Source organism: Athene noctua, chromosome 7 (genome assembly GCF_965140245.1).
Source record: "Athene noctua chromosome 7, bAthNoc1.hap1.1, whole genome shotgun sequence".
Classification (NCBI taxonomy): Eukaryota; Metazoa; Chordata; class Aves; order Strigiformes; family Strigidae; genus Athene; species Athene noctua.
In genome coordinates, this window is record NC_134043.1 from 38,477,049 (window position 1) to 38,501,889 (window position 24,841).

The following is a 24,841-nucleotide window of genomic DNA, read 5'->3' on the forward strand; positions in this document are numbered from 1 at the left end:
ACGCAGGAACAGCGCCCGGGGCGGGCGTCCCGCCTGCTTCGGGCGGCAGCTCCGAGAAGGGGGTTGCGGTTGCCGGTAGCGGCCTGGGAGCGGCGCTGCCAGGCCCCGGGGCAGCCCGGGAACCTCTCTCCAGGCCTGCCACCTGAGGACACTGCCGGCAACCCGCAGCTGGGGGTTTCCCCTCAAGCAGGGAGTGAAACGGGGAGGAAAATAAGGGCACGTGTTTGACCTGTCCTCTGGCCTCCGCGGGAGAAATACAGAAGTGCCCAGTGAGGCTGTTCTTGGGGTCTGGCTCACCAGGCCATACTTGACAGAGGCAAAAACGTGGTTCAGACTTTACAGCTGTCCTTGCTTCAGCTCCAAGTAGGCAGGCTGCGCCGCAGGGGGCCTGGGATGACCTTAGTGATGTGATTTGGGGTGTGCTAGCAGAGGAGACTAGAATATGACACTGACCTTCATGACTACTCTTCAAAATATTCCAAGGCTTTTTTTCAGCCTTACGGAATGGGAGGAGGAGGACCAACAGTAATACTTGTGTCAGGTGTTCTTCTCTGGTCATTTAACAAACAGCACTACAACCTGTTCCCCTGTTCCGCCATTCCGTCCTGTTTGCAAATGTAGATTGCCCTGAAAATAGCTCTGCTGCAAAACAGGTCTGGGAAAAAAAAGTGTGATTCAAATGTCAAGCTCATAATCAATGTAGTTACACGGTACAGCCTGACAGAAATCCTTGATTTGATGACAGCAAGAGCTGGTGTGCAGGCATGCCGCGAGAACCACCCCAGTGGGAAACCTGGTTTTCAAAGTGATAAGATGTTCATAGGCTAAGTCATGGCAGCTGAAAGACAATGTCAGGATTCACCATAGGGTCAGTTTATTAGTGGCTAATTTCCTATTTTACTTTTTTTGGGTGCTTTAAAATAAAAACTTAAAGATTATCTTGATAATGTCTGCCATAAAATATAATTCAGCTGAATTCAAATCTTTGTGTCTTGCTTAAGTTTGCTTTATGCAAATTATACTGATCCAGCTGAAACCCAGGAGCATTTTCCATATAAATTACATCATTTAACTCTCACTGAGTATAGGCAGGGCACAGACCTCGCAGTCTTTACAGGACCCTACACTGCTCCTTACTTTTCTGGTGTTCCTTCTACATCTACCAGCTTCTGCAACATTATTGTTACCACAGGGAGTAAAAAAAATAAATGGAAAGTTTCTAATTATTCTGTGCCTGTCACATATAACAATATAATGCTTAACCCTTAGTAGTGATTCTTTTTATCTGAGAAAACTGCATAAAAGGCCATTTTAACAGAGCTGACTAGATGTTTTAGAAATAGTTATATTGCAAGATTACAGAATTTTGCTGAATTGCATTCATTGACTTTTCTGAATATTTATCAGACATCATCAAAGCTTATCCTAAGAATGGCACTATATTTTAGTGATGTGAAAGGCAGAATAGGCCAAGCCTTTCATGTGCTTTGTATCTTGATTTGGGGAACTGAAGTCAGGACAGCTGAAAGAGTACAGAAACATTCAGAGACATGGAAGTGTATTTTACATAGTTTTAATTGTTGGATCTCCTACATTATACCTCCTTCTCAAGTTAAAAAACCTAAATCTAAAATGAGGCAACTGTGACAAAAATAGGACTTTTACAAATAAATAAGATTGAAGTCTTTCTTATTCTGATAATTTAAAAACTGAAAACCTGAAAATCCAACACATCTATAAATATGACTACTAGCAGAGCTGGCAAAAAAATGTTGCCATGCATACACAATTTAAATATTACAACAAAAGTTACTGGGATCCCTAGCACTGTGGGGCTGCTTCATTAAGGGAATCGTATCCTGGGTGAGGGAGTCACTCTCAAGGAAGTCAGGAATGTGTCTGTTTTTTCTGACTTTGCATGTCAGTGATAGACACAGCATGAGATGATCTCTCCTGCTGCTCTCTCCCACAAATTAAAACGCAGTGCTGGACAAAGACAAGAGTTTGAATGTGCTGGTTCTTGTAGGCTCTTGCCTTTTGTCCTTTTTTATAGCATCAGAAAAAGTCAGAGGTTAAGTGAGGAAAGAGAAACTGAAAAATGCAGGAGTGAAAAATAGGGAGAAAAAATACTTGGGAGGAGAAAGGAAAATAATTCTCTGGGCACAAAAAGACAAGAATGATTTTATGAGTAATACAAGGGCCTGGCAACAGACTGCTATTTCACTGGTTGATTCCCTGAGCTTGGAAAAGACATGCTACCTTTTTTGCTTCTGTTACTTATCTGCAGATAATAATGCTGGCTTTCCTACTAGCATCTTAAGATCCTTTCATGGAAATACAAGCATCAATATATCGCTGTCAGACAGGGAGAGCCAGAATGTACCTGATGAAAGATGACTTACTTCCTGCTCTCAATTTCATAAAAATGTCTTTTGGGTTGTTACTAAAGATTAACTTCTGTCTCTGTTGCATAGACTACAACTGTATTAAAAAAAAATTATCTGTAATTTATTAAGATGTGCACAGTGATTTCTCTTATGAGCTTGTGAATGGATTCTCTACACCTTCAGCCTTAACCAGAACAATCAAAAAGCCAAGAGCTCTTAGGTATTCAAGGACTTCGAGTAGACCGTCTAAGAGAGTTAACAGTGCTTTGAAGTGTATTATGGTGGTCACCTAAGGAGTGCCACTGAATAAAAAATTTATGGTCAGTGCCATGTGAAAAATATGGAAGGAAATGACTCGTTTCTGGGAAGATTTCCATTTATTGAAACGGTTGTGTGTATTCTGAGATGAGATTTTCATCTTACTGGCCTTTTTCCCACACCATTCCCTTTTTTGGGTGTCCTGGTTTCAGCTGGGATAGAGCTAATTTTTTTTTTTTTCCTTCGTAGTAGCTAGAATAGTTTTGGATTCAGTATGAGATATGATATGAGAAGCATGTTAAAAACGTACCAATGTTTTTAGTTGTTGCTAAGCGTTTCGAGTTTGTGTGTGTGGCAGGGAGTTTTGGTAGCAGGGGAAGGAGCTACAGGGTTTGCCCCTCTGAGAAGCTTCTTGAAGATCCCCCAGCTCCAAGTTGGACCCACCTCTGGCCAACGGTGAGAGAATTTGTGATGGTGGCTGCACCTCTGTGATAACATATGTAAAAAGGGGAACCTGGGAGGAGTTGTGAAGGAGACACCTCTGCAAACACCAAGGTCAGTGGAAGAAAGGAGGAGGAGGAGGGCAGGTGTTCCAGAGAAGAGACCCTCTGCAGCCCGTGGTGAGGGCAGGATGTGCCCTGCAGCCTGTGGAGGTCCACAGTGGAGCAGATGCTGACCTACAGCCCGTGGAAGACCCCACGCCGGAGCAGGTGGCTGCGCCTGAAGAGGGCTGGGACTCTGTGGGAAGCCCCCACTGTTGTAATTTGGTGCTGGGAGGATGCAACATGCAGAATGGACCTGTGCTGGAGCATATTGGGAAGAGTTGCATCCCATGAAAGGACTCATGTTGGAGCAGCTTCATGGAGGACTGTCTTCTGTGAGAGGGACCCCATGCTGGAGGAGGGGAAGAATGCAAGGAGTCCTCCCCCTGAGGAGGAAGGAGCAGTGGACTGACTGCAACCCCTATCCCCTGCCACCCTGCTCCACTGAGGGAAAGAAGGTAGAGAAATGGGGAGCAAAGCCATGCCTGGGAAAAAGGGAGGGGTGGGGGGAAGGTGTTTTTAAGATGTGATAATGCTTCTCACTGTCCTACTCTGTCTGCTAAGTGGTGGTGTTGTTACTGTTTGAATTAAACTGATGTTTTCTTTGCTTAAGGAGTCTGTCTTTCGCCCGTGACTGAAATGGGTGGATCACCCCTCCCTGTCCTTGTCTCAATTCCGGAGCCTTTTTCTTTATTTTCTCATTCCCATTCCTGAAGGTGAAGCGGGGAGCAAGTGGCTGTGTGGTGCTCAGTTGCCCTCTGGGCTCAAACCAGGAAACTAAGAAATCAAGGACTTTTCAACTTCCCATGTCCTGTTAGTGTGCAGGTACACAAGAAGCTGGGAGAGAACGGAGCCAAAGCAACAGACCCAAACTAGCCAATGGAATATTCCATATCATACAAGGTCATGGTCAGTATATAGGTGAGGGCTGATCAGGAAGCTCATTCTCCTTCTACAGCTGCAGTCCCAGGATTTTCTCTTCTCCAGGATCGCTAGCTGGGAGTGGGCTGGTCATCAGTCAGCAAGTGGTGAGCAATCACACTGTGTATTACTTGTCTGTATTTTCTATTATTACTACTGTTATCATCATTATTTTTTATTTCAACTATTAAATTGTTTTTATCCTAACCTACAAGTCTCCCTACCTTTACCCCTCCAGTTTCCCCCCATTCCCTGGAGTGGTGGAGGGTGAGTGAGTGGCTGTGTGCTGTTGGGCTGCTGGCTGGGTTTAAACCACGACACTGGATTAGTTGAGCATGTCTTCCTTCTAGCTGAGCTGCAACTCCTCACCCCATCCCTATTTCCACCATTCTCTCTGCCCTTTGTTGCTACCTTCTATTGTGTTTCTGGTTGCCCTAACAATACTGTTGCTTGCTTCCTCTTGTCTCGGTCCCCCTTTCCTCCTCATAATGGCTGCACTGGTATCCACTATGCCTTTAATCCCTGCAGCCATCACAGGGTGGGTACTGGGGGGCTCTGGCAGGATACTGGGTACTCAGGGTAGTGCAGGACTCTAGATACTATTGGGAGGGCTCTCAGAGCTACTGGGGGCACTGGGAGAGTATAAGGGGGCTTTAGGGGGTACTAGGTTCACTAGGGAGGTACTGCATCACTCAGGAGTCTGTTAGGAGCACTGCAGGGTACTTGGGGGCTCTGTTGGCTTGGTGGGCTGCGTGTCTGCGTACTGGGGTGGGTGAGTGGGGTTCACACACTGTTTTCTATGGCTCCATCAAACTCAGCTGTGCTGCTCTTATCTGAGTTGCTCATTTGCTTCCTGTTTCACTTTCCCCACCCTCAGCAATGGATGATCCAGAGGAACAGGAGACACGAATGGTCAGTACACCGGACTGCTCTCCTGATACTATTTTCCCAGGCTGGTAGATTTTACTACATAACAAAAGCCATCCATCCTTGCAGAGTATTGACATTATTGTGGATGATTTCTAGTTCAAAATCTATCAGGGCAATGAGTGATTTCTTTCAAATTTGGAGACATAATTAGATATTATAACTTAGTTTAACAATGCCTTATTTCCCAAAAGCAACGGTCAGCATGACATAGATTATTGGAATGAAGTCACTACGTAAGGCTGGCTTGTTTCCTGTCTCACTTCAGAGTTTAGAGTGTATATGCTTTATTTATAAAGGCATTTGTGTGCATTTTATTTTACATGTCCTCAAGTGGGAAGAACTTACTGGAAACTGCTGCGTAAAAGCTCCATTGCTGATGGAACTTGTCACAATTAATATATGAAAGATACTGTTACAAGTGCCACATCTGGAAAAGTACTTAAAAATAGAATATATCTGAGTGAAATTGTAAAGCTTATCAGTACTTTAATAAATACCCCTAGCAAATGGAAGAATTACATTACAAACCTTTGTTAAATCTGATAATGTGTTTATTAATAGGAAGTACTGAATAGGTCTACTGAGAAATCTGATTCCTTTATGCAATATAAAAGCATAGTCCTCCAACTAAACACCATAGCTGTGTGTCACACGGAAACATTAATAGATCCCAGTTAGGTGAGTGAAGAGAAAATTATCAGACTCCTCATTTACTTTAACTGAGTGTGACAGCCTTGATTGCCTTTCCTCTCATTTTTTCCCTACTGTGTTTCCCTTAGTCAAATAAAAATTGAATACTTATCCAGAGATTGATAAATTTCAGGTTTTTAATACTCTTTTGCAGTTGTCATAATATATTTTACATGTTTCACTGAACTGAATATAAAATTCTGCAGCAGAAATAAATGAATAGAAAAGACTATAAACAATTGATATGTATTATGAAACACAGGTGGGAAAAAATACTGGCAAGAAAGATAAAGTAACAGGCTTTGCTTGCTCTGGAAGCGTAAAGCTACATGGATGTAAGTGCAATTTAATAACACCTATATGCTGCCATGATGTTAAAGGGTTCTTATAAGGTAAAAAGGTTCTTCCTTTCCCAATTCATTTGACTGCCATCTGAGAAAATGGCTCTGGGTTCTAATCCTACCTTTTACGACTTGAGTCTTCAAATGTCATTGTATGTTTAGGTATCAATCCCAAATAAAAGGAAGCAAAGACGAATCTCACTGTAGATAGGATGTTGCTAATCTAACCCACATACTTGGGGACATTTTTAAGAATCATGTTGTAATTTTCTTTATTTAGATCAGTAGTCCAAAAGGCCAGGAGCTTTTCTCTCTATTGACTTCAGTGATGTGAAGTAGAATGGTACGCATAAACACAGCAAAAGAGTCAAGATATTTTATTGTTGCCCAATATGGTATTTTTTTGTTTCTTTTTCGTGCACAGGGTAATGTACTCCATACATGCAGTTTTTCAGCTTCAGATAAGACAGCTGCCTCTGTTTTAGGAGGTGCCTCATTTATGGGGGAATACTTGCATATATCCCTACACATTTCTGTTGCTTTTTTTGTACTATCTGTTATTCAAAACTTCTACATGTAAAAGTGAAAGAAAAATACAACATAATTGGAAACACTATTCTGAATGGTTGAACACAGCAGTAAAATAATCAACCTCTACTTCTTTTTGTCTTGATCTTTCCCACACTATGCTGTATAGAACTATATGGAATGAAATATGTACCAACCTTTCTCCTGTGAATGAAGAGCTTCTGTAGTTGCAGTCCCAACTGGCATTAATTCAGGATGGTTATGAAGATATGAAACAAAGAAGTGTTGTCTTTTCCAGTATTTTCTTTCCTCCCTCACGTGAGTTAAGTACCTAATAGGAGTCAAAAGAGAACAGAAATGGGAGGAATACATCTGAGTACAGGAAGAAAAGTTTATGCTTGGGCTCATTCTATGCATTATGATTTGATTCACTTTCCATGTCAGTTGATTGAAACAAATATGAAATTTAATGGTGAAAAGGAGAATTGCAACTGTAAAATAACAGTTGCAGAGATGGAAGGAGTATGTTTTACAACCTTGGACTTTTATATCCTTTTTTAAATACTTGGTTTCTGATATTTATTAATCAATTTTAGGGAAATAAGCCTGGCAAACTTTAATGGGCAACACTTCATCATAATCTACTTGTATAATGAAATAGAGTATTTTATCTGGAGATCTCAAATAACTATACAAAGAAGGTCCCTTCCTCTGAAAATTTCTATTATTTAAAAAAAATTTATTAGATATGTAGGAAGAACAAGAACTCAAAGCACTGATTTTTAAAAAGGATTACTAATCTTTCCCTACTTGATTTAACACTAAATTTGATTTGTTTTTTTGTAAGATGAAGAGATTTTTCCATATTCATGTTTCAGTTAGAATCAAGCTGTGTAAGAACACTTATCTTGCCTGTGTGAGTGATTAGGAGATTTTCTTTGTTTTTAATTTTGCTAAATTTGCAATTCCCTCTTTTTTTTTGCATTTTATAGAATACAATCTCAGAGCATTTGTGGGCTCTGAAATGGTTTTTACCTTTTGCCTTCAATTCAAATCAAGGGTTTATAAGTATTTGGACCAGTAGGTAATTTAAATTACTTTCATTTGTAGTGGCTTATAGGAAATAATTCAGTATAAATTTTGGCCCACCACTATGGAGCAGGGGATTTACAAAACAAGAGACATTATTCTTCCTTTTGTTTTTCCTATCCTCCCCAAAATCACAAACCTTTGAGAAGTCCTGCTCAAGTATGGTTCACTGAGCTTCATTGTGTATATCTGCTCATAATATATCTGCTCATAATAACACTTCTTGGCATCTTTGGACTTCACATACGCGGAGGACAGGAAAAGTCCTGCTGTCTTCTGACAGCAGCATAACCTGAAGAGTTAATACACTTCAGTTTTTAATCTTCCCAAATCTTGCTACTGAGTCTGCTTGTATATCTGAGATTAAATAAAGAGAACTGGTTCTCTATTTCTTAAGAGAAAAGGTAACTGGTTAGAATTACAGGATTCTTCCAAACCACAGTGTAAACAGGTGTCAAGTTTGCCCAACACGGGTATAATTTTCTAGTTTTACTGTGGATTCGTCTGTAAATCTCTGCATTTGGGAGTAAAAGTGCCCTGGCTTTTTATTTGCAGAATGCTTCACTTTTGCTAATCCTCATGTAAACTGCAGTGGGAATATAGGCTATGGATTTTAATTACCAGCTTATTTAACACTACCTAGAAAAGAGATAAACAGTGGTTAACAATGCTTCCAGTTTATACATATTAGTACTCCCACAATGGCAAATTTCAGGAAAATAAGCCTACATAGATTAGTCATTAGCCTTTCTTTTCAATGTCCTTAGAGTATCTTCTAACCTGACATTAAGAAACAAGAGATTTTGCAATAAAAGATTAAATATACTTCATCTATGATGGAAAGTATTTTGAATCTTCTTAAAATCCTGTTCAATTAATACCGGAGGAATTTACATTATTTTGAGGATTACAGTTTGATCATAATTACCTAGCATGCTTTTTTGAGATTACTTTTTCTAGTGAATTAAGAAAGATGGGCCAGATTTGCATGCATGAGAAACAAGACATAAATGTTTTTAGCAAGTTTTCAAATCCATTTATCTAGTTCCATGTAAGCTTGTATTTGGAAGTGGTATCAAGGACTAGGCCAAAGTCTGCCTATAACTTGAGCTCCAGTATAAAAATAGACGGTACAGGGTACCTGTTCTCTGCTCGCATCTACTACCACTTCAAGACAGCATAAAAGCTGTCAAAAATACTGCTGGGAAGCACTGCCTTGACTTTTTCTATAGGAAACCAGCTTGCTTTGAAATGAGGCAGATATGGGTATAGCTCTTTACACTCTTTCCTTAGGTAGACATTCAGGCACAGGTGATCTAAAGATAGCGAGGTACTTCTAACGCTGACGCATCTTGGGTGTATCTGGTTTAGCATTTTTATTTGGATCAAGGGTGCAGTTTTGAAGCAAATCTCCATCCTAACTTACCTACTTGGTTCACATCACAGAGCAGTTTCTGAGTGTGCAACCTGATGACTTCTCAGTTGAAATGAAAAGAGACACTGCCACAGGACTACCACTACTGTACTCTAATGTGCAGCTATTCTCTCCATGGGACTGGACTAGGACTTTTCCTAAGTAACCCCCACTCAAAATGCCTGTGGTCTGGATAGCAGGCTCTCGGCACCAATGCTCTCCCTGTACAGATCCACTCCTATTAATTTATATGATACTTTTCCTTCCATCGCTGTCAGGACCCCCCAGAAAGAATTCAAATGAGTAGTCTTTTCTCCTGATGGTTGGGCTAGTCCATATCCCCTCAGTGGTCCAGGCTGCACATGATTAACTTGTTTATGACCAAACCTAGTTGAACAATGCAAAATCTTTCAGAGAGCTCATGTTAAGAGGAAAGTTGTGTGTCTGAGTAACAGGCAGAAGAACAGCCTAAATTCCATGCTTGGTATACTGACCAAATTACCTCTGAAGTCTTTAACTACAAAGTGAATGAGAATACAGCCACTGCTGACATTGCTAGCAATCTTCTTCTGAGGTGGCAAGATCAGAGACCGTAACAGTAGCTTTTTAACTGGGACATTACTAGAATGCTTTCTATCCTCAGTAGGAATAATTCCTAGCTAGTAGGTATCATTTAACACTAATGCTGCTTCCCCAGCAGCTGCACAGTTCATGATAATCCAAATGTTCCCCCAAAATTGCATCTAAGTGGATGGGAACCATGGTGCCACGTGTATTTCTAACACTGAATATACCCACTGAGCTAGAAAGGAGGTGAAAGGCTGCAACACAGTACACTGGCTGGCATGCTATTGCACCTGCTGATAGGTAATTACCAAAGAAAGGGGGACATGGCATACACCTATTGGATCATAGCAGTTAACAAGTTCACATGGCCTGAAAGGCAGCAACAACTACAATTAGATTTCTATGCATGTGTCACAGCCAAAGAAATACTAAAAGCAATGATGAGAGGAGTTAAAAAGAGCTCTGTGAAAAAGACAGTCATTGGGTAAATGTTCTCATGAAGTGGAATTATCACCTACCTTAAACAAGAGCTGTTATTATTAAGTATCATTAGACTTGAATAAGAATTTGTCTTTAAGACTCCTCCAAATCCTCAAGATAATTTCTGTTAGAATGTATACAACATGCCTTCTGTTCCCCAAACTTAAGCAACTAGCAGCTAAACATGGGGAACTTGAGAAAGCTTCACTAATTGCACAAATGAATAAATGCTTCCTGTGTTTTGCCTGGGTTGCAGCACCACTTTGGGGATTATCTGATACTGTCCATTAAAAACCTTATTTTCAATTACTTGTTAACTTCACAAACTTCAATCACTTTAGTCAAAAATGTGACAATGGGTGTATGTATGACTCATGTTGTGATTGTTTATGTAAGGGAAATGGATTCTTGTCAAACATCTACCCTTGAAAATCATAATAGGAAAAAAAGTGTTTGTAAGTATTTACGAAAACAAACCACCATGTGACATTTGACCATCCTCCCTTGGAAAAATTATATCACCTTCTTTTGCAACTGATTCTAAATTCGGTAGGAGAATCACTTCCTTATCAGGGATTTTGTTCAAATGTTGCTACCTGCCTCTGAAAAATTTGTTTACAGAATCTCTGTTTCTCAGATTTTACTCCTCTGTTCATGCTAGGCATTATCTAACCCGGGCTCCTTTCCATCTTCTCTGGGGCTGTGGAGCAGTTGAGCTGTATCACAGTCAAAGTCAACCAGCAGAGCCACGAGCAGTGACATTCTCCCTCCTGCTTGCAGTGACTCATCACCACACCCAGGTTGGGGGTGAAGGAAAATATGTCTGTTGAACGCAGAGTGGTAAGAGCTGAGCCTGCAGGAAAGGGGGCAAATGGGTAAAGCAAGTCCATAGCAGGAGCAATGAAAGAAGTACCCGCAACAGTGGCAAAAAATGCCACAACCACTCTGGCAAGGATGTCCAGTAGGTCTCTCAGGTCTCCTGTGCTGAGTGGTCCATGGCAGCTGGTGAGCAAATGATGGTAGCACTAACTGGGAGGATCCAGAGAGGGGAAGGAGGGAGGAGATGCTGTGTGCTAGAATACCTTGATACAGCTTGGAGGAGAAGGAGGTGGATGACAGTAAAATTTGTGTCTGGAGAAAGGTGAGAATAACTGGAATAGGGCTCAAGGTGAGGAAACCAGTCTCATCCACAGGGATTATCCCATGTGGTGAGAGGAGCCGCAGTCCTAGAGCATGATTGCAACGTTCTCACCAAGGGATACTAAACTGCACGGGGACCACTAACCTTAACTTTGGTGTTTGCTAACTTTTGGGGGGCTCTTCACAGTGGTAATGATCTTTTCATATGCACTGATCTCCATATAAAAATGAATATGTTCCACACCAAGGGCTTGGGCCTGTGTCTATATAGTAAGCAGCGGCAGTAAAATAGGATTAGACATCACCTAATTGAGGTCCTGATTTTACCCTTTCTCATATTTAATTGGTGTATCTGTTTGGGCAAATAATACTGCTAAAATAAAGGATTATTCCTCAGAGCTAAGAACTGGCAGGAATCTTCCATAACCACAGTATTCTAATTATTAAAACCACTGGATTAGTTCTGAAAGTACTATCAGATCAGACAAGGAAAAGAATTCATCAGTGACTTCAACTGGAACAAGAACATCATTAAGATAGAGGCATATCACAAAAGAACTTCTTGCTAAGTTAGAGAGGACACAAGATTTATACTACCTAGAAAATAAAGATGTATAAGTATTGGGAGGCTTTTTCAACGAAGTAGTAGGTAAGACAAAATAAGAATAAACAAAAAAATGAGGAGGCATTGAATCAAATAGTGTAAATATTTTTTTAAACTTCACAAAAATTGAAAACGTACACAGTACATTTTAAATTAAAGATGATCATCTTTTGACCTGAATTTGCCTTTTCGTTTTCCCCCCAGCCTAAAAACTTGATAATAGTTTTATCGGCAAAATATGACTTGAATTTATCTTGCCAAAACCTGAGCAAAGCTTAGCAACAAGTACATTTTGGTAGAAATAAATGATATCATTAACACGCTTCTTTGTTTTATAATATTGTATTCAGGATATAACAGTACAGACACAGTAACTACTGAGACTTAAAAAATTCACTAAGAAATACCTTGCAACACATTTTCTCATCAATAACTTTGCATAAGTCTCATCAATTCTACAACGAATTATGATTTGCTATCATCGTGAATGCATACTTGAAGAATACGAGTATGCATACTTGAATACATACTTGTTCCCTATTGCTCTTTCCTGGTCTTGCAAATGAGATGTTCCTGACACAGGAAAATATGTCAGTTTTCACACTTCATCAGCAATGGTCAGTTGGTACAGGAGCACCACTTTCAGCTCCCAGAAGAACACTTTAATTTTAAGAGCTTCCCAAAATGCACTCTCTGGGTGGAAACTACTGGCTTATATAAACTATAATCCAGCATAGCTCCAAGACAACTGTATTTTCAGACGGTTTATCATACAAAATACACCCACTAAGGAACAGTTGTGTGCCTTGAGCATGGAGTAAGTTGAGTGTACCAAAAAACACATTAAAATAGACACTGCAGGCACTTGCTGACTCATGTCTTCAGGCAAACACAAATAAGATTTTTTAAAAATCTATCATCTTGCCTTTCTTAGCTTGAGTGAATTCCTTGACTGTTCTTGAAAATCTGTCGCAATCTCAAGTAATTGTAGACAACACCACAGTGTTTTTGTACAGTGAGCTGCATCAGATCATCTTCAAACTGAATATGGAAACCTGTTAAATATATTTATTACCAAGCAGTCTTGAACTTTCTTACTTTCTATCCAAGCACTTTTAGTGTAAAGCTTCCTTTTGTTAATTATTTTTTAAATTGGATATTAAAATGAGATATAAAAATTAATTGCTCTTTTCCTTCATAATTCATGGTCCTTCACATTTACAAACAGAAGGAGATAGATACAGATGCCTCAAAAGCATCCAGAGATGCATAGTCAGAAATATAGTACTAAAAAAAAGTCAAACTTTTATTCTCTTCTGAAGACAAGTTTAACTAAATGCTCTCTTAGCTGCCCCATACATAATTCTAAAAGCTCTGCACCCTGTGGACAAAACAAGTATGATTTGTTTTGTGTTCCCATAGGCTTGATGTTTATGAAAATCTGTAGGTTTTCAGTTAAAGACTTCAGGCGTCAAAGGTTGTAATTTAAGGTGAGAATCGAATTATTTTAAACTTTTGATCTCAGAAGACAAATGCATTTGACCATAAATATCTCTCTAAGTTGAAATATGTAAGACATATCCTAGAAAGGATAAAGTTCTTTAATATGTTATATGCATGTCGCTGTGCAACATGCTACAGGCAGTTTCTGGTGGATGCAGCAGGTTCCAGCTATGACAGTACTTTGCTGTTCCCAATTAAACCCGTGGTTAAACTTAATATAATTTCACAAAATCTATAAAAAAGCTGCAACACATTTCTACGTGAAATAATAATTTCCTATAACAACACACTGCATGGTAATTACCTTTCACATTGTCTTTAAATTAGTCTCCTTAGGTCAGTCTGCGTGACAGTATGTGGATATGTAACCATAAGCTTATTCTTTTTTCTTGCTCTTTGTTGCAATGACTTGGGATCACGTTCACTCTCTTGTACAATGCAGGCTGGGGTTGAGTCCTCCACTCCGTTATCCCTCTTTTCTCTCCAGTATTTTTTTAAGATAAATGTTTCTTCAATGTGATTATTTTGTATCTTCTTTTAGGGTTACTTATTTTGTGGCCTTTCTCCATGAAAAAAACAAAACAACTATTATATACATGTATTATGACATTTTTTAACATCAAATTTAGATGGAAGCTCATGAAAAAAAGTTCAGTGGTATTTAGATCTGTCCCTCTGTGTTGAACATGGTAAATGGTTCAGTAACCTTGGCAGAACTTGGTTTTTTTACGTGGAATTATAAATGTTATATACTGTATATATACAGAAAAATTTAACCTCCTTTAAGTGGCAATTATATCCAGTAGTTAGGCATTTGTTAGTAGTTAATGACCGGCTGGGGCAGGGAGGTTACCTCTTACTCTTAATCATTGACTGCCAACAGGTGCCCAACACATTCATTAGGAAATTACTTTAGAAACCAGAGAGATTAAATTTTCCGCTGCGTCTTACCGCCTTTAAAGCCAACAACTGTAATTTTGGATAGTCTTACATCTCCGGTGACTATCAGCTTGCCCAGCCCTACCCCTCCCCTATTTTCCACATTTCTGTATTACCTCTTTCTCAAGTGTCCGTCGTGCCTTCCTCTCTCCCAGGCTTTTAGCCTTGCTGCACGCCCCCTCACCCCATCCTTCCCGAGGCCTCCCTGCAGATAACCTCACTGCCGCTAAACACCACCCGGGGAGCTGCGAAGGACAGCACCGCGCTCGCACTAGCCACTCGCCTCGTGGCTGGCCCGGCTCCCGGCCCGGCTGCCAGGGCAGAGCCTCTGCCGGGCGGCTCCTCTTCCCGCCCCGCGCTGAGCCCAGCGCCGCACCCGGGACCGGCCGCGGGGACCGGCCGCGGCTTGTTCGGCGGCAGCTCCGCGCCGCCAGGGGGCGCTCTTGGCCCTGCCACGGCGGGCGCCGCGCGCCGGCGGCCGTGAGGGGCCCGGGGCTGCGAGGGGCGCGGCGGGTGCGAGCTGCGGCCCCGGCGGCGAGAGGAGCGAGCCGAGGGGAGCGAGAGGCGGCCAAGTCGCTGCCCCGCGCGACTTAACGCGTTTCGGGCTCGTCTGCAAGCGACGGAGGGTCCCGACGCGAGTCTTCGCCGTCTTTTGCGAGACCCACCGCCGCTCACGCCTCGCATCCGCTCTGCCGGCCCGCCCTCAGCAACCGGGGCCCGAGCGCCGCGTTTCCCTCCACGACGCCGGCGCTGCGGCTGGCGGCGGCAGCGCTCCCCCGCTGCCCGTCCCTGCCTCTCCCCGGCCGCGCTCCTAACAGAGGGCCGCCGCAGCTGCGCGGGCTGCGGGCCGAAGGGCGCCTGACCTCCACCCGCCCTGCTCACAGCCCGACCCCTCCTGGAACGCGGCCGGGAAGCGCTCACGCGGCTGCCCCGCCGCCCGCTCTCCACGGGCGGAGGGAACGGAGCGGCCCCTCCCGCGCCCTGTGCCCGGAGCTGCGGTGCGGGCGGCTGGGTTTGGCAGCTCCCCACGCCGCGGACCCACCCGCGGCGCTACCTGCCCCTCGGCCGCGCACCGCGCCGCCCCGCACGCCCATCCAGGCGTCCCGCGGGCACGCCCCTCGCCAAAGCTATTGGCCGCCGCGGCGCCCCCCGAGGGGCCGCCGCAGCGCTGAGTGGTCCGGCGCCCCGTCCGTCAACGCCTTCTGTCAAAACACGCCCGGCTCCTGTCACAACAGAGCGGTGCGGCGGCGGCGGCACTTCCTGCGCGCGCTCCCCGCGGCCGCCCCGCCGGGCGCACGGCCCCGCTCCCCCCGCCCCGCCCCGCCCCGCCCCGCCCCGCCCCGCTCCCCGGCACCGCGGGGGCCGCCGAGGCACCCTCAGCTGCGGGGGACGGGGATGGCTCCTCGGGGCAAAGTTGGCGCTGCCGCGCCGTGAGGGGAGCGCCGCGGGACGCCGTCCGTCCGTCCCTCTGTGCCCGTCCCGTGCCCCGCCGCCCTCTCAGCGCCCCGGAGAAGTTGACACCGCGCGGCGGGGCGATGGCAGAGGCTGCCGGCAGCCGAGAGCCGCCGGCGGCGGGCCGTGCCCCTCCCGACGCCGCTCACCGTGCCGAGGAGGAGCCCGAGCCGGCTTCGCTGGACGCCCCGGCGGCGGCCGCGGGCAGGCGGCGGGAGCGCCGCAGCGGCGTCTCGGCCGCCGGCGCCGCCGAGCGCTTCCCCAGCGGCAGCCTGGGGCCGGCGGCAGCGCCCGACCCCGACGCCTGCCTGCTGGAGGCGGCCAAGGCCACCCCGCGGAGGAGCAGCATCATTAAGGTAAGGGCGGGCCGGCTCGGCCGGGGAGTTGCCGCGGGTCCCGCCGCCGCCGGGCTGCCCGGGCTGAAGCCGCCGTGCGGCGGGGGCCCGGCCGGCCGGCCCCGGGGGAGCGGGCTCCGGAGAGGGCCCCCCGTGGGGTGCTGCTCCAGGGAGAGGGGTCGGGGTCCCGCCCGCGCTCCTGCGCGCCCCGGGAATTTCGCAGCGGGGCCGCCTCCCGCGGAGTTGTAAAGTTTTTGTGTGGCAGCCCGTATCCGTTCTTATTTAATATTTATGAAGCACCTGGAGGCAGAATAAATAGCTTCTGCAGCGATGGTTTTCTTTGCTCTTGAGTAGCAAAATATGCAGTGTCACAAATGAACAGAAGGCGTGTTTGGAGACGGAGAGTGGGACAGATCGGTGCGGAGCAGCACCGGGTGTTTAACACCCTTGATGTGAGATTAACAGGTCAGGCGCGATCTTAACAGCCTCCGCCTTTGTTATAAGCTGGTAAGGAAAAGGGCCTTATGATTATGTTTATCGGCGTTTTTTTCCCAGTTTAGTTTTTAAGAATAAGCGATGTGGTTTCAAATTAAATGGTATCTCCTTGCAAGTACGTAGGCTAATCGCTAGTTTCTGGGGAAACGATGAATGAAGTCTCCGGGGCTAACTTAATTTAGCATATGGTCACGAGTGAGCCTCTTGTAGTGATTTGCACTTGGAAGGCATCGGGAGAACGGTGGAAAACGAGACTTCTGTAAATGTGTGAAGGCACTGGGCAGAGCTCTAGCTCAAGGCAAGAAGCAAAGAACGCACGCTTAGCTCTTAGAGCTTGGTATATCCATTCATCCTGTGAATGGAAACAGAATACTTGCTTTTTTCATTTTAAACCTTTAACGTTCAGAGGAGACCGAGGTAGTTAAGTGCAAAAAAAGCCTCGAGGATCCTTTGAAAGTTCCACCTTGAAATATTAACCCATTAAATCCAACCATACATTGAAGTGTGGTTTTAGCCTTCTAAAGGCATCCACTGAATGTAACGGGAATGCTTCCAGTCTGAAGTTGCGTAAATGCTTTACTAACCCGGGACCAGAGTTGTGTGAGTGTTCTGGTATGGAAATGGTATTTTCTGTTGGAGTTGGTTAAAGGTTTCAAAAATACACAATCTTGGATTTAAATTAACACATTGTTCTTACAGACTACACCAGTTCTATATGGTGGATATGTTTTAATGTCACAAATGGTGGATAAGTTTTAATAGCATTTTCGTTACAGGTTGATATTTAGCAATACTACTGAGAGTGATAATGATCTGTGTTCCAAGTGGAGGAAATTTCTTGAGATACATCCTGGGATGGTGTTTATCAGCAGAGAGATTTCTGATAGAGATAAGAAAGTATTAATGTTGTTATAAAAGGAATTGGTAAGGCCTCATCTGAAATACTGGGTAAACTCAGCTTCCTGAGTTTAGGAACGGTGCATTCAAACTTAGCACCTGCAAAGGACAACTAGGATCGGCCGATAAGGTCAATGGGTTGAACACTGTATGAGGAAGAATTTGATTTCTAGGACAGCATTGCCTTCAGAACAAAGGATGCCTATGCATAGATCCTGTCTGGAAACCAGAAAATTATTCCAATCATTGTCAGGGTCTGGAAATGGTCTTATGATAGAAATGGAAATTAAAATGCCATAATTCATCATAAATGTAGTTGTTAAATTAGATAACATGTTTGTGTCTGATAGCAGTTATCTGAACTTGAGAATAGGCAGGCAATGCATCTCTAAGGCGTACTGTTGGGACACCATACAGAGCATTATGTTTATATTCCCACAAGGTTGTCTCAGTGGTGTATAAAAGTGTTTTGAATCACAGTTTTCCTCTGGCATTATACTAGTGAATGGGAAATACTTTTAACGTGGGATAGGAATGAAATCATTTATTTGTCTGCATCTTCCAGGACTTTCTGATGTCCTAGGAAATGTTCATCAGATGTTGAAGGCAAATTTTAGGGGACATTAAGATAAAACTCCCCAAATTCATTTTACCTTTTCTGCTTTTTCAGGACTTGAACATGCAGGAGTTCTTCTTAAGCACTGTATGTTTTGCAGGGAAATTAATTTTACAATGTTATATTTATTTTACTCTAAAAAGTCTGTATGTTCATATAAATCTATAGTCAGAATAGTATTCCATCACTTTAAGCTGATCTTACCAGCTGAAAAAGGGGGTTTAAGAAAGCAAAGTAAGTTGTACGGTAAGGGCAAGCTCTTATTCTGCATGAGTTGAACAGTCTTGCCCTGTTTTCCCATTTCTCTCCCAGTTATTTAAAGGTGTACTTTAAGCATGAGTGGTCTTGGTGAATTAAGCAAAAAGTTAAAATTCTTTAGATTTGGCTGATCAAAGTACTTTAAGCAGCATTTTTTTCCCCATCTATCTTTTAGAACTCCGCAAGTTTCAAGGTTAGCCTCTGAGAGTGCAATTCCAGTGGAAGCCAGACTTGTTTACATTGGAGTGTTTTGGCATCCACAGTATAACTGTGAAGTATAAAGGACTGAACAGGGACTTGCAAAAACCTTTCCTGCAGCAAATTACATTTGGCATCTACAGCAAGTAAAATATGAACCCTTCTAGATAATCTTCAGTGCATTCATTGCTCTATATTTGGCTTCAGAAACAAGACAACTCATTTATTTTATAAAAAGAACAAAATGTAGCTGGGATGTTTTTATTCCCATTTTGCTTTGCTGATGTTCACAGCTTTGTAGAGTGAGGTAAATTTGAAATCACATTCATAAGAAGCAGTTGTAGCCGCTCTTGTGCTTTAGAAAATTTCCCTAATGTATGTGCATTAGGTGTTGGGGTTTTGGGGTTTGTGGGGTTTTTTTTGTTTGTTTGTTTTTTTTCCTTTAATTCAAGGGAGAAGTAAATGGTCTTACTACAGAACTGGAGCAAGAAAGGGTTTTTGCTGTGAGGAGCCTGCAGTCAGCAGAGTATAATGGTTGGGAGATGGAGAAAGGGCAAGAGTGCACAGGATTTCACCCATTTTCAAAGAAGCCCAAAGATGGACCATGCATTGGCTAAATTATTTGCCAAGTGTTTCCTATTTTTTTGTCTTGTGCATAATCCAGGGCCAGTTGTGGGCAAATAAAATGTTAAGTGCAACCACTCTAAGTTCAGGAGAACGGAAGACAGTGCTCAAAGAACTGGTTTTCTTCTTTACATGTAATGGTTTAGAAGCCTTCCTGTGTGGGGTTCTAAACAGAGTTGACTGATGTTGTTTTCCTTCTGGCATGTTCCTTCTGACATTGCCACATACAAGCATTTAAATAAAAGGATAGGAAGGCTGTGTAATTTGTTATGTAATGCCTACTGAAATATTTTGTAACTTTTTACCAAAATATTTCCCTGTCAGTTCTTATCAGGCTTCTCTCTCTGCTTTGTTTGCATGCAATACAAACTTCTGGGACCGTGTGTTTTTTTTTTTCTTCCTGGATCTTTGTGTCAAGATGCTGGAGCAGATAACACAGCTCGGTATTAGTAACAGCAGAATATGCCCATGACATGAACTTGAAGTAGGAACTGCAGAGTCAGACTTTAACTTCAGTTGCAGTAGAGCTATGAGACCTTTCAGTGAAGTTCTTCCAGAGACTTTTTGCCTCTGTTCCATGCACAGATTTTTTTTTTTCTTTGAAAGCCAGTTGAGCTCTCCTTGCCTGTCATATACTACTAGTCTAAGAACTGCAAGGATTAGGGGTTTGCAATTGAATTAATCAGTGGAAGTGTATCAAGATAGCCAGCTGTCTTGTTTCAAGAAGTTGTATTTATCCTAGTGACATTTTTAGTTTAAAAACCCCCCAAACTTACAATAAAAAAGAATGAGGCTTAGTTTTTTTCAGGTTGTGCTCTGAAGTGCAGTGACAGAATTTCAGTGTTTTAAATACATGATACACCTGTCTATGCAAAATGACTATTTAAGACTTTTTTTCAGAAGACAGTAGAGTTTTTCAGGACTGTAGTGATTCTCCAGTAACTCTTAGCGTTTTCCTGGGAAAGCTTATATTTAGATACTTGCTACTTACATAGTCATAGTTGTAGATTATTAAGATTCATTAAAGCTGATTAATTAGTTGGTAGCCCAGTGGTGATTTTTTTTTTACCACAACTGCATTCTTGGCATATTCATAAGTACCCTAGAAAAGGAGGAAAATACTTAGGTAGAGAATACATTAAAGACTACAGTAGAGCCTAAAGAGGTATAGAGCAAGGGCAAGAATGACATGCCTAGCCATGGAACAACTGCCACAAAATGAGAAATCCATCAGGCTGGTCTGGAAAAAGGTAACTGGCAGGTGATATTTTAATGTATGTAAATTTCCAAACACTCTGGAGAGGGGAAACAGGGAACACATATTCACAGAACGTGAAGCAGGGGAAACCCCGTGATAGTTATATATAGCAGTAGGTTTAAAATAAATGAAAGTATTTTCTAATGCAGCATGTGATTAAATCTACACTTAGCCACAGAAAGCTGTGACAGTCAGAAATGTAAATGGGTTCAAGCAGGTTCAAAATGACGACTGATGGAGGAGAGCTTCACAATGCACCAAAAGCATCTGGCTTAGAAAGTCCCCCAAACTGCAAGTGGTTGAACACTGGGAAGCTACAGCAGAGGATTGATTACTTTGTACTTTCCTGCTTCTTAAATGTCTCCCCATGCATGTATTCCTGTAGCTGGGATACCAGCCTAGATTGACCTTTATCTAACCCGGTATCTATTTGTTAAGAAAAACTTAAATACACTCTTAAGAGTCACAGAAGACTGTTTTCCATTATTGCTAGTGTGAAAATTTTTTGGAAATGAAAAAATTTTCTCTGTTAATTAGAAGTTTTTTGGGGGATTTTTTTGGCCAGCTTTACAGAGAGAAGCATTTTGGAGATTTTTTTGGATTGCTGTGGCACAGCTGTTTGTAGCCTGTGTATTTTTATAACACTGCACCAGTATTCCATACACCACTGTTTTTTCATAAGCATGTACTCAAGACAGGTTTGAACAGAACTTGTACTGGTTGTAGACCTGCTTTTGTCAAATGAATTATATCCAGTAGATAGTATCACAGAAAATGGACAGTTTTTCTATAGAACTGTTGCATTTATCACTAGGATACTTTCTCATTGAGGGTGGTAGGCAGTTCAGACTGGGGTTTAATCTCCACCTCTTCCCTGAAAACAAAGCAACATGGCTGTGCCTAAGATGATAACATTGTAGTGAAAAGGAATTAGGTCTTGTGCAATTTTTTGTGTGTCAAGTTATCAATAATAATTATTTGTGGTCTGCGTTGCTACAGTCCACCGAAGACTTAAGTGTATAAAATGGGATTCAGGTTCAGGATTTATGCATATTGGTCCTATGAAGCTGTCCTGAAGGCTCACTTAGCTTCTGAGGCCTTTAGGGATCCAAGTTTTGCCAGAAAAGTTTCTTAGAGATTTTTCTCTTATGCAGGCCTACAGTCACTTATACTTGCTACCGACCATTTTAATATATACCTTGTACCCAAGCCAATCTATGAATAATATGCAAAAGTTTCTTTCCATTCAATTTATTGGAGTTTTTCATGTTTAATTTAGGCTGTTTCTGATGATTGGATTTGCCACAAAATACAATAATTTTGAATTCATAGACTGGTTTGGGTTGGAGGGGACCTTAAAGACCATGTAGTTCCCACCCCCCTGCCACGGGCAGGGGCACCTTCCACTAGCCCAGGCTGCTCACAGCCCCGTCCAACCTGGCCTGGAACACTGCCAGGGAGGGGGCAGCCACAGCTGCTCTGGGCAACCTGTGCCAGGGCCTCACCACCCTCACAGGGAAGAATTTCTTCCTTATATCTGATCTAAATCTACTCTTTTTCAGTTTAAAATTGTTACCCCTGGTCCTATCTCTACCCTCACCGATGCAGAGCCCCTCCCCACCATTCCTGTAGCCCCTTTCAGCACTGGAAGGCCGCTATAAGGTCTCCCTGGAGCCTTCTCTTCTCCAGGCTGAACACCCCCAACTCTCTCAGTCCTCACAGGGGAGGTGCTCCAGCTCCCTGGTCATCTTTGTGGCCTCCTCTGGACCTGCTCAAGCAGGTCCATGACCCTCTTGTGTTGGGGGCCCCAGAGCTGGACACAGTACTGGCAGGTGGGGTCTCATGAGAGCAGAGTAGAGGGGGAGAATCCCCTCCCTCGCCCTGCTGGCCACACTTCTCTTGGTGCAGCCCAGCACACGGTTGGCTTTCTGGGCTGTGAGCGCACATTGCTGGCTCACAGTCAGTTTTCCACCCACTAATACCTCCGAGTCCTTCTCCTCAGGGCTGCTCTCAGCCCACTCATGGCCCAGCCTGTGTTTGTGCTTGGGATTGCCCTGACCCGTGTGCGGGACCTTGAACTTGGCCTTGTTGAACTTCATGAGGTTTTCACGGTCCCACCTCTCCAGGTCTCTCTGGATGGCACATCCCTTCCCTCCAGTGTGTCAACCGCACCACGCAGCTTGGGGTTGTCGGTGAACTTGCTGAGGGTGCACTTAATCCCACTGTCCCTGTCATCAACAAAGATGTTAAACAGCACTGGTTCCAGCACCGACCCCTGAGGAATGGCACTTGTCACTGCTCTCCATTTGGACATTGAGCTGTTGACCTTTGAGTGTGACCATCCAGGTAATTCCTTATCCACTGAGTGGTCCATGTGTCAGACCTGTATCTCTCCAGTTTAGAGACAAGGATGTCCTGCAGGACAGTGCCGAAAGCTTTGCACAAGTCCAGGTAGATGATGTCAGTTGCTCTTCCCTTAGCCACCAGCATTGTAATCCCATCGTAGAAGGCCACCAAATTCATTAGGCATGATTTGCCCTTAGTGAAGCATGCTGGCTGCCACAATCGCCTCCTTATTTTCCATGTGCCCTAGTGTAGTATCCAGGAGGATCCCCTCTATGATCTTGCCAGGCACAGAGGTGAGACTGACCTTTTTGCCTTTTTAAGAAAGGTGGTTACTTCCAGCCATTTCTGTACTCAAGTAAAAAGTTATTTAAGTTAACTTCTACTCAAGGAGAACTTGATACCTGGCTAGAAATCTCTTAAAAATCAATGGGAGCCTTTACACTGACTTGTATAAACTTTAGTAGTACTTTAAAAAAAAAATCTAAAACCCCCAACCAAACCGCAGCAACCTACATCCAGGGCAAATTACTTCTATTAAAGTTTATAGCAAATTTGTCCGTTATGCTGACGGCTATACTCTGGAGTAGTCTTCTTGTCAGTTGGTTCCCTATATCACATAATGTACCACGACTAGTGATCTCATTAAACATGTGGGTAGAGATGGATGATAGCATTGTGTTTGTGGTATCTTTCCATACAGGATCATAATAGTCAAGGTTATTTGAATGTCTTCCACTGATTACCGAAAGGGGACTTTTTTCAAACTGGTGGAACAATGTCCTTTCTGTAGGATACCACCAGCAAGTCTGGTGATTTGCAAATACAAGTTGTGGCAGGTCTTTTCAGGAAGTTGTTTGATAGGTTTTCTAGGTAAGAGGTAGGAGCTATTATGGTCAGGAATGAGAGGTGAAGTTGGTGATACTTGTTGATTTGTTTTTCAAGTATGTTATGTGACACAGAGACTAATGTGCAGAAGTACATAAGTAATGATTAAAAATAATGTTCTGTTGGAGTAATGGTGCTGGTGAGTAGAGCAGTGGCAGAGGCATGCTTTCTACTGTTTTCCAAATATGTTAAGCAGCTGTTAATAAAACTAAGCATTCGTATCTGCAGAGATGCAAATCCTGTTTCTTATGATAATATTTTATTCATATTGTGGTTCCACTGAGATCAACTCCATCTGTAACAAGAATCTTTTATTTGAATTAATGGTATATTTTTTTTCTGTCCTTCCCCACAGTAGATGTGCAAATGCAGGCAGTTACTGTAGATGCAATAATGCACCCTCTGTGGTGAAACATTTAGCTGATCATGCTTGTAGACATAATCAACATATCTTTTTCTTTCCAGGATGCACCTGGTAGGTGTAATTTTGGTAATACCTTGGTGATTTTTCTAAGAAATGGGGAATGATGATTAATTGCACATGTATTCTAGCGCTTTTTTTTTTTTTTTTTTCTTTTAGCCAATATGAATTGGAGGTTTTAACATGCATGACAGTTTAGGAACTACTCATACTTAATTAAAACGTTAAGTTCTGCAAAATGCTAAATACCTTCACCAAATACTAACAAATGACTGATATCTTTGTATGTATTGGTGCAGAAGTGTATTTACAGTCAAATGCATTGTTCTTAAATCTTTCTGTACTCTAAACATTTTTGGTTTTGAAGCTTACTTATGTAGAATACTGTCTTCTGGGGGAATCTCTTTATGTCAGAAATTTTCAGTTTTAGCGATTATTGAGACCCTTTCTGAAACATGTTTAAATTAATGAGATGATTGTCATGACTTCATTTTGTTGTGGTTCATTGTTAAAACGTGTATTTATTAAGCTGAAAGTCTCCGACCATTAAGACTGTGTACAGGTCCTAATTTAATTGATTAACTGGCATCAGACTGAGATAAAATATTCCTGTTCCAGAGCCACTTATGTCAACAAAATTAGGTTTGGGATTATTTTGGGCAGCATGCATCAAGTAATGTTATTGTGACATGCCTATTTAAAGGTGTATCAAAGTCTAAAAGG

The 24,841-nt window shown here is 42.9% G+C and overlaps 1 protein-coding gene across 1 annotated transcript in view; it reads left to right on the forward strand.

Moving 5' to 3' along the window:
• Positions 1 to 15,638: 15,638 nt before the first annotated feature.
• The window catches only part of PLCL1 (phospholipase C like 1 (inactive)), a 210,170-nt gene continuing 200,967 nt past the window's right edge, over positions 15,639 to 24,841 (forward strand). Inside the window, exon 1 of the mRNA XM_074910800.1 lies at positions 15,639 to 16,141. Within this exon, the coding sequence (XP_074766901.1) occupies positions 15,869 to 16,141 (273 nt within the window). The 5' untranslated portion in view covers positions 15,639 to 15,868. The remainder of the gene's footprint in view (positions 16,142 to 24,841) is intronic.